At 50.6% G+C, this 9,857-nt stretch overlaps 1 protein-coding gene across 3 annotated transcripts in view; it reads right to left on the bottom strand.

Moving 5' to 3' along the window:
• Nucleotides 1–352: 352 nt before the first annotated feature.
• The window catches only part of endouc (endonuclease, polyU-specific C), a 55,906-nt gene continuing 46,401 nt past the window's right edge, over nucleotides 353–9,857 (bottom strand). For all 3 annotated transcript variants that reach the window (XM_070900167.1, XM_070900168.1, XM_070900169.1), the window contains exons 6-7: nucleotides 8,254–8,407; nucleotides 353–2,190 (exon numbers count right to left, since the gene is read on the bottom strand). In XM_070900167.1, the coding sequence (XP_070756268.1) occupies nucleotides 1,927–2,190; nucleotides 8,254–8,407 (418 nt within the window). In that variant the 3' untranslated portion in view covers nucleotides 353–1,926. The remainder of the gene's footprint in view (nucleotides 2,191–8,253; nucleotides 8,408–9,857) is intronic.

Raw genomic sequence — 9,857 nt, 5'->3', positions numbered from 1 at the left:
GTTCAGGAGTGAGAACCAGTGAGCCTGCGATTGCTGTGGTTTGTGCAGAGAAAAGTTTCCAGGGTTTTCGAAATCCCAACAAGTTTTTTGTGCTGTTGTTTGAGTGACCCCGAGTTTGATGTAAACCCCCCCCCCGGAGGACCTTTAAACACAGGCCCTTCTCATCTTTCTCAACCTTCTGAAACTAAACTTCAGAAGTGGCTGGGAACCTCAGCAATCCCTGAAGAGGCAGCACCTGGGCTCAGAAGTTACTGAGTTTCCCTGGTCCCAGACCCCCTGGTATAACCACCCCCTCCCCCCCACCCAGTGTAAACCCCCCGCTGGTGTTACCCCCTCCCACCCCCCAGTGTAAATAACCCCTCCCACCCAACACCGAGGGAATTCCCTCCGAGCCGCAACTTTGACGCAAACTCCGGGAGCAGTTCTGAGGGAAAACGTTCCTTACACGTTGCTAGTTAACAATCTGGGGCTAGTGCCCCAGAGACTGAGAAAACAAGATCGGATGAAAAACCTTTTATCTGGAGACCAAAAACATAAGTAAAACTAGAGTTAATTTCAAAGACCAAACTGAAATATCATAAAAATGTGCGTTTTTAAAACTGTAACAGTTCCAACATAGCGAATCAGATAATTCTAATAATACAAGGAGCGCAGAATCACGGAGTATTGAAGCAGGGTTAACCCTTAAAGCACTGACTACATTTTTGGTTAAAGCAGATAAAGGAAAGGAAGCGAAACGCAAATTGTCATCAATGGAACAAAAACTGATGTTTCTTTGAAGGGCTGTGGATGTGAGTTTTAGAATTGCAGAACCCCCTAGGTGGCAATGGAGAGAGAACAGCTCCCTCCCAGGTTAGAATCGGGCAGAGTTTCACATCACATTGATCTGAAAACGTTAAGCTGCCGATTCAGATGTTTCATAAAAAGCAGTGACTTTGCTTAAAGCTGCGATATAATTTTAATATCGGTCTTCAGAACCGCTTAAACTGTCCAATCAATGAAAAAATACATTTCTAATCCAACTGTTTACAATAGATTGGTGGATGACAAACATATGATGAAATGTTGCTTTGTCATCCTTGGGAGTTACATTAGCAATTGCCCCAGGCTCAACGAGGCAAAGTTCTTTCAATTCAGGATTTTAATAGCAAAAGTGGTTAGCAGGCGACACTGTGCGTTACCAAGAGGTCAGAGTGTACGATGATCTGACACTACTTTATACCCCAGTTTCTGGAAGTTTCAGAACTACAGCATCACCATTAAACAAAACCTGATCGAATAAAATCCCGCATCTCAAAAAAACCAGCCCCATCGCCAGAAGGGTATTTGTGGAATGTGTTGTTTTGGGAAAGGAGGGGCTCAGGGAGAAATGGAGACAACTTTCCAAACCACTTGTATTCAGAGCATTGAACTAAATAAAAAGGCAATTCAATTTTCCAATCAGATACGGGCTTTGAGTTGCTTTTTGCACAGCAACAAATTGCTCCTGTTTATTGCAGGGGGAGAGGGGGAGGGGGAGAGGGCAGAGAGGGAAAGGGAGAGAGGGGAAGAGGGAGAGAGATGGAGAGAGAGAGGGAGGAACAGCGGAGAAAGGAAAGGGGGAGGGGGAGAGAGAGAGGGAGGGAGGGAGAGAGGAAGGGAGAGAGAGAGGGGGAGGGAGAGGGAGAGAAAGGAGGAGGAAGATGGTGAAAGAGAGAAAGAAGGAGAGATCGAGAGGGATGGGGAGAGAGAGAGCATTAATTGAGGTTTCCCCACAAGACACCTTCGCGGAATTTGCAGTAATTTAGTGCAAGTCACATGGACTTCGGGACCATATCACAATGCAAGATCGTCACAGCATGGAGTACAGCTCATTGGACGGACGCTAATTCTGCAGACACTGAGCAGGCTGCAACTAACACTGTGTTTCACTGGGATTCCCAGAGCTCATTCCAGGGGTGTGTTGTTGCTGCTCAGCAGGACGGGGTAGGACGTTCCGATGTACTTCCCGTGGCGATACACGATGATTTGCAAATGGTATTCGTCCACCATCACCAGTTCCCGTGACACCTTGGCCTGCGACAGGAGGAAGCAGATGGTGTAGAGAGCAACCTCGAACTCGGGGCTCACTCCGATAAAGGAGCTGCCCACAGGCTTCACCATCTCCTTCCAACTGAACTGCAGGGTCAAGACGTGATCATCTTCATCGGGCTGTGAAAAAACACCAAAACAAAATCAGTCAGATTCCATTTGACAACTGACATATACCCCAACCTTCGCTCGATAATATTCTACCTTATTGGAAAATTCGTAATCGACATCTACAAACTAGTGGCATTGCTGGGAGGGACCAGCCTTGTTATATATGCAGACTGTAGATATACTCTCTGTGTATTCACTGTATAGTTGCATCAGATGGAGACTCGTTTACCTGATGTACTTTCAATAAGGTTTACACTGTGTATATACATGCTGGCACCACTAGAGGGTGCAACTGGTGGAGACCAGGGTTTCCTGCCCTGGTGGCAGGGGCTGTATAAAAGGGGAGCCACCATATGGCTGTCTCACTCTGGAGTTTGGAATAAAGCACCAAGGTTACTACAGTTTGAGTACAACACATTGCCTTGTGGAGTCATCTGTAAGTACATTACAGACATAATAAGCCTGAAACAGGTCCGGAGGCCAATATTGTGGGGGAGCAGCAGTAGAGGTAGAAGATGGCGGAGCAGGCTTGAGAGGCCGAATGGCCGACTCCTGCTCCTAATTCTTATGTTCTTATTAGAGAGTCAGAAGACGCTTCAGCATCAACCCAATATCTACCGAAGTGGCTCAGTGAGTAGCACTCTTGCCTCGGAGTCAGAAGGTTGTGGGTTCAAGTTCCACACCATGAGACTTGAACACAAAATTATAGGCTAACACTCCCAGTGCAGTACTGAGGGAGTGCTACAGTGTCGGAGGGGCAGTACTGCGGGAGTGCTGCACTGTCGGAGGGGCAGTACTGAGGGAGCGCTGCACTGTCGGGGGGGCAGTACTGAGGAAGCGCCGCACTGTCGGAGGGGCAGTACTGAGGGAGCGCCGCACTGTCGGAGGGGCAGTACTGAGGGAGCGCCGCACTGTCGGAGGGGCAGTACTGAGGGAGTGCTGCACTGTCAGAGGGGCATTACTGAGGGAGCGCTGCACTGTCAGAGAGACAATACTAAGGGAGCGCTGCACTGTCGGAGGGGCAGTACTGAGGGAGCGCTGCACTGTCGGAGGGGCAGTACTGAGGGAGCGCTGCACTGTCCGAGGGGCAGTACTGAGGGAGCGCTGCACTGTCGGAGGGGCAGTACTGAGGGAGCGCCGCACTGTCAGAGGGGCAGTACTGAGGGAGTGCTGCACTCTCAGAGGGGCAGTACTGAGGGAGTACTGCACTGTCGGATGAGACGTTAAACCGAGGCCCCATCTGCCCTCTCAGGTGGACGTACAAGATCTCACGGCATTATTTTGAAGAAGAGCAGAGGAGTTTGCCCTGGTGTCCTGGCCAATATTTATCCCTCAATCAACATAAAAACAGATTATCTGCTCATTATCACATTGCTGTTTGTGGGAGCTTGCTGTGCGCAAATTGGTGGCTGTGTTTCCTACATTACGACAGTGACTGCACTTCAAAAGTGCTTCATTGGCTGTAAAGCGCTTTGGGATGTCTGGTGGTCGGGAAAGGCGCTAAATAAATGCAGGTCTTTCTTTCAAACCTTCACATCCAGTCCGTAACTGTGGCGGCAGACTTTTGAAAACCCCACATGGTCAGAGAGAAATAAATACACAATTCATCAATTTTCTCTTATTATTTAAGCCAATCAAAGACACTGTCTAAATGTGAAAGAAGCAGCAGAAAAAAAGTACAAATAAAAAGTGAGAAAATGAGAGAGTGTCAGGAGGGTCAGTAACCAGGGGGCACAGATTTAAGATCTTTGGCAAAAGAGCCAGAGGGGGAGACGAGGAAAGAAAATGTACGCAGCGAGTTGCTGTGATCGGGAACGTGCTGCCTGAAAGGGCGGTGGGAGCAGATTCAATAGAAACTTTCAAAAGGGGATTGGATAAATACTTGAAGGGGAAAAGATTGCCGGGCTGTGGAGAAAGAGCGGGGGGAGTGGGACTGATAAAGAGCTGGCACAGGCACGATGGGCTGAATGGCCCCTTCTGTGCTGTATCACTATGATTCTCCCCACCTCCCAGAACCATTCACGAACCAAGAACACCCACAAAACAGATCAAATCATTTCTTCACAGTTGGCATTTTCCCCCTTCACTCAGTGTACACAGTTAGAACATTGACAACAAAAATAAATAATCCTGGAATAAAGTCACCAGACCGATCTACAAAACTGACCATGTCAGAAATGCCAAAACGTATTTCCCCGCCCGTAAAGCTTCCCTCCTGCATGCACCAGGAGGCACGAGTTAAACCTTCCCCTCGGCCTCGTGTTCTGATGGGCAGAGTCTGAGGGCTGTGGAGGCTTTCACCCTCCTTCTGTACCCAGTCTGACCCCCACTCACAGGACATCAGGAGACATTGGCAAACCGCTGCCTGCCACACACGAGCAGCAGAACATTCAATAACTTTCTTTCCCGTCTAAATAAAAGTCAGTTTCATCCAATTTGTACCATTATGTAAAAACCTTCAGTGACGTTTGGAATGAGGTTTTTTTTGTGTTGCTAAAGGAGGTTCATTTTGCACTGGGGTCAGAGAAAAAGACTTGCATTTCGATAGCGCCTTTCATAGCCTCAGAATGTCTCAAACCGCTTTACAGCCAATTAAGTACTTTTGAAGTGTGGTCACTGTTGTAATGCAGGAAATGCAGCAGCCAATTTACGCACAGCATGCTTCCACAAACAGCAATGTGATAATGAGCAGATAATCTGTTTCAGTGATGTTGATTGGGGGATAAATATTGGTCCCAGGACACTGGGGAGAATTCCCCTGTTCTTCTTCGAAATAATGGTCATGGGATCTTTTACGTTCACCTGAGAGAGCAGACAGGGCCTCGGTTTTATGCCCCATCTGAAAGGCAGCACTTCCGACAGTGCAGCACTCGCTCAGTACTGCCCCTCTGACAATGCAGCGCTCCCTCAGCACTGCCCCTCTGACAATGCAGCGCTCCCTCAGCACTGCCCCTCTGACACTGCGGCGCTCCCTCAGTACTGCCCCTCCGACACTGCGACGCTCCCTCAGTACTGCCCCTCCGTCACTGCGGCGCTCCCTCAGTACTGCCCCTCCGATTGTGCGGCGCTCCCTCAGCACTGCCCCTCCGACAGTGCAGCGCTCCCTTAGCACTGCCCCTCCGACAGTGCAGCGCTCCCTCAGCACTGCCCCTCCGACAGTGCAGCGCTCCCTCAGCATTGCCCCTCCGACAGTGCAGCGCTCCCTCAGCACTGCCCCTCCGATTGTGCGGCGCTCCCTCAGCACTGCCCCTCCGACAGTGCAGCGCTCCCTCAGCATTGCCCCTCCGACAGTGCAGCGCTCCCTCAGCACTGCCCTTCCGACAGTGCAGCGCTCCCTCAGTACTGCCCCTCCGACTGTGGAGCACTCCCTCAGTACTGCCCCTCCGACAGTGCTCTGGCGTGGGACTTGAACCCCTGACATTCTGACTCAGAGGCGAGAGAGCGAGCCACTGAGCCACGGCTGACACTTTACAAAAAAATTGTTCCAAAAAAATACAAATAACTGGGAATAATTATCTGAAGCAAGTGCGATTCTCCCGTGCAACTGTTTGTGAGATCTCGCGGGTCATATGGCCGCAAGATTGATTCTGTTTAGAACACCTGAGTGACCCAGAGAGATGTTAGAGCAGCGTAGACTCAAGGGGCAATTTGATCAAGGTTTATAATATAACGCACAGACTAGAGTGTGTTTGTGTCGACTAATTATTTCAACTGAATAGATTAGGGAGGACCAGGAGTCATGCTCTCAGGTTGTGCAAGGGCAGATTGAGATGAGATGTCAGGTGGTGGTTCTTTTCCCAGAGAGCAGTGGGCCTCTGGAACAGGCTGCCGTCTCGAGCGGTGGATGCTGATTCGCTGAGTTCCTCCAGGCCGAGAGCTGGACCTGTTTCTGGCTGGGGTGCTAATCGCCTCGCACCAGAGCTCGGTACTGCAGGGAATTCAGGGCCAGAGTGATGATCTGGACTAGTTAAGGGGGTCGGAGTGGAATCTTCCAGATTTCCCCTCTCCCGCCTCCCCCACCCCCTCCTCCAATTGGTCGGAGTTTTGATCTTTTTTTTGCCTGTCCCAGGAGATCACATGGGCTCCCGGTGAGGTAGGGTGTGTCTGTATCATGAGGCACAAGGTTATCACAGTACTGTGGGACAGGCTGAATGGACCAGAACACCCTTTCCAGTCTGGCATTTTTGTATGTTTGTGAATCCCTGGTTTCTGTCTCGTAAGAACATAAGAATTAGGAGCAGCAGTCGGCCATACGGCCCCTCGAGCCTGCTCCGCCATTCAATATGATCATGGCTGATCTTCAACTCCAACTCCACTTTCCCACCCGATCCCTGTATCCCTTGATTCCTCTAGAGTCCCAAATCTCAGCCTTGAATATACTCAGTGTCAAGGATGCGCTTGGTTGAAGGGCTAGCTACAGAGCTGCACTGTTGTTGGGGGTCAGTCAGTCACTCCGAACACAAAGACAGTATCAGCCAATTCCTGAACAGACAAGACTGGGTCAGAAAGTTCCCCATCAATATATTCGAGTCGAGTATCAGTCACCAGGAATGCTGTCTAGATGTACAGCTTGGCCATCCAGAGTGGACACTCAGTGACGTTCTCCTGTTAGCCCAATTTCCCATTTACAGACTGGGGGACTAAATTCCCCTGTTGTGCGTCTCCTGTTAACGCCTCCAAGGGGCCGCTGGTGGGGCAAGAAAGTGTTTTCGCCCGGGTTAGGGGTGGGGAGGGGCGGTTACTGGCTCCCGTGGAATTGCGCAGGAGCTAGCGGAGGTGCCAATGCAGTCTTGCTGTGCCCCGCCGTTAGCGCACCCCCCCCGTGAGGCCGCCGAGGGCATTGCCTGCACCAGCCTCGTGGGTCGTGCACACATCGCGGGGCGGAAGTTAAAGGGGAGGTGGGCTGCACCCTGTACCGCCATCTTTCCCCCCCCCCCCCTTACCACTCGGGTCTGGGCCGCGATCGTGCAGCCCGGCACTCCGTCATGTTGCCGGCTGCGGCCACCTTAGCCCTGGTGGCCCAGCCGAGGCCTTCGAAAGGCCCGCAGAGATCGCAGCGTCTCTCCCCTTTAACGGAAGAGGAGAGGCATTGAAACGCGTCGCCGCTGTCGCGTAGCGCTCAGCGATGCACCCGGGTAGCGCCCCCGAGCCGCGCCCTGAAAGGAAGTGGAGTGCGCGACATTGCGCTCCACTTCCTGTGCGGGGGGCAGTAACCCCAATTTCACTTCCAGGACGGGACTTCTGTGCCGGCTGCAGAATGTCCGGCCATGGAGAGGTTACCGCCCCCAACCCGGGCGAGAGGGAACTCGAACCCCTTGACGTTCTTCGTGGCAATTCTCCTCGCGAGCTTCAGAAAAATAAGAATCAAGAGTTTGCAGGACAGTATGGCATTAACCTTCCATCTCTGGGACATGGGGCAAAATTCAGCTTGAAGAGACTGGGTGATGATGCGGTCTTGCCTCACTCCTCAGCCACAAGACTAGAAAACTGCCAGTCGTCGAACGTTCTCACTCAAACATGGAGATAGCACAACAAGCACAAAGGTTGTGCAGGCAATGTCCAGGGAATTCTGGTGTCGGAGAAACACCATTCGATGGGCCCAATTTTGGCCATGACGTGCATCAATTTATTTGGAGCAAGTTGTTTTTTCTGGCGTAAGTTAAAAAAATGCCATTTTCCCCCCCAAAAATTTGCTCCAGAGTAAGTCAGTTAGGTACGATTTTTTTTTTTAGTTCAGTTTTTTTTTCCCAAAAGGGGGCGTTCACAGACACTTACGCCAGTTAGGAAACACTTCTACACACAAAGGATGGTAGAGGTTTGGAACTCTCTTCCGCAAACAGTAGTTGGTGCTGGGTCAAATGTTAATTTTATATCGGAGATTGATAGCTTTTTGTTAATCAAAGGTATTAAGGGACAGGAGGCAAAGGCGGGTAGATGGAGTTAGGTCGCAGATCAGCCCTGGTCTCATCGAATGGCGGAACAGGCTCGAGGGGCTGAATGGCCTCATCCTGTTCCTGTGCTCCGAAATGCTTCCTAAACCAACCGTGTGCGATCAGACGCAGTTGCTCATACCTTGCTCTTGTTTTTCCTCGCCACAAAGCCTTTGTAATCAATGTGGTTGTGTTTCTCCTGCAGGTAGAACTGGACCCAGTTGTGCAGCCCCATGATCTCTCGTCCCCGTTTGGTCTCTCCCACAAACACATGCTCAAACCCTGAAGAGTCGCGCCTGCAGGAAGAAAAGAGGTCAACAAACAGCCAACTGTTGATCCAGCATTGGAAACCTTTTAGAACAATTGGTGTAAGAAATCTGCTCAAACTCACCAGGATCTTTAACCGATAAGGGAATGAATGTATTCAAATCACAGATAGATAGATTTTTAACCAATAAGGGAATTAAGGGTTACGGGGAGCGGGCGGGTAAGTGGAGCTGAGTCCACGGCCAGATCAGCCATGATCTTGTTGAATGGCGGAGCAGGCTCGAGGGGCTAGATGGCCTACTTCTGTTCCTAATTCTTGTGTTCTTATGTTCTTATAAGGGGTGATGGAGAGCGGGCAGGGAAGTGGACCTGAGTCCATGATCGCATCAGCCGTGATCGTATTAAATAGCGGAGCAGGCTCGAGGGGCCGTATGGCCTACTCCTGCTCCTATTTCTTATGTTCTTAGGAGAAGAATTTTTCAGCTCTCGTGCTCTACTAGCAAAATTAAACATCTTGTAAAAATCTCCTTTACTCATTTCCAGCTTCCTCCCCTCCCAATTTAAAGAGACAGTAAAGCTACATGGTTCATATCAGGAGAAGGTTCAAATGTTAGCTAAAATCCGCAGGTGGGGCCTGAATTCCATACAATTCCCGTTCTGTCTGTCGGTGGGGATTGGCTACGTCAAATGTCACGTAACATGAGGTCCTAGAATAGTGGCTGTCATTTTAATCGGGTGCTTTGGAATCTGCCTGAATTTCCACAGCTTGGCCACTGGGTGGCTTTACACAAGGTCCATTCTCAAAGCCCATTTTGTGAACATGACCTTTTGTAAGTAACTCGGAAACCAAATTATTTGCAATCAGTAAAATCTCTTTAACTTGATCAGCAAGTCACAGCTTTCCCAAAACAAAAATCACACAACCTGGTCACACAGCATGTTCCCTGGTATCTGGGACCTGAGATATTAGTGTGATGGAGTGTGCCTTTAATTCATTGAGTCACGGGGCACTCCTGCTAAACTAATCCCCGACCAAAGATTTGCAGTTTACACCTATGGGCTGTCTCATCTGTGGATTCTTCCAAGAACTTCGCCCTTGGCCAATAGCGTACGCCCCCACACCAATAGATTAGCCCCCCCCCCCACTGAGACAGTTGCAGAGTTTGCAGCCTCTCACACCTCCCTGCCCACTGAGGCAGATTGTAACCAGATTCCCGTCCTCCTCCCAGCGTTTGCCACCCACCTACTGACTCTCTTTTGCCACCTCCCGCCCCATTAAGATTCTTCTTCTGTCTCTCCTCCCCATCCCCGGTCCCCACCTCCCCTCTCTTCCCCATCCCCTTTCCCCATCTACCCATCCCCTTCTCCAGTCTTCCCATCCCCTCCCCTCCCTATCCCACTCCTCCTCTTACGCGCCCTGCTCCTCCCCATCCCCTTCCCCAGCTGTCCATTCCCTGGTCCCGGTCCCGCCCACCCCTC

The sequence above is a fragment of the Pristiophorus japonicus genome, chromosome 15 (genome assembly GCF_044704955.1).
Source record: "Pristiophorus japonicus isolate sPriJap1 chromosome 15, sPriJap1.hap1, whole genome shotgun sequence".
NCBI classification, from domain to species: domain Eukaryota; kingdom Metazoa; phylum Chordata; class Chondrichthyes; family Pristiophoridae; genus Pristiophorus; species Pristiophorus japonicus.
This window is presented reverse-complemented; position numbering and strand designations above follow the sequence as displayed.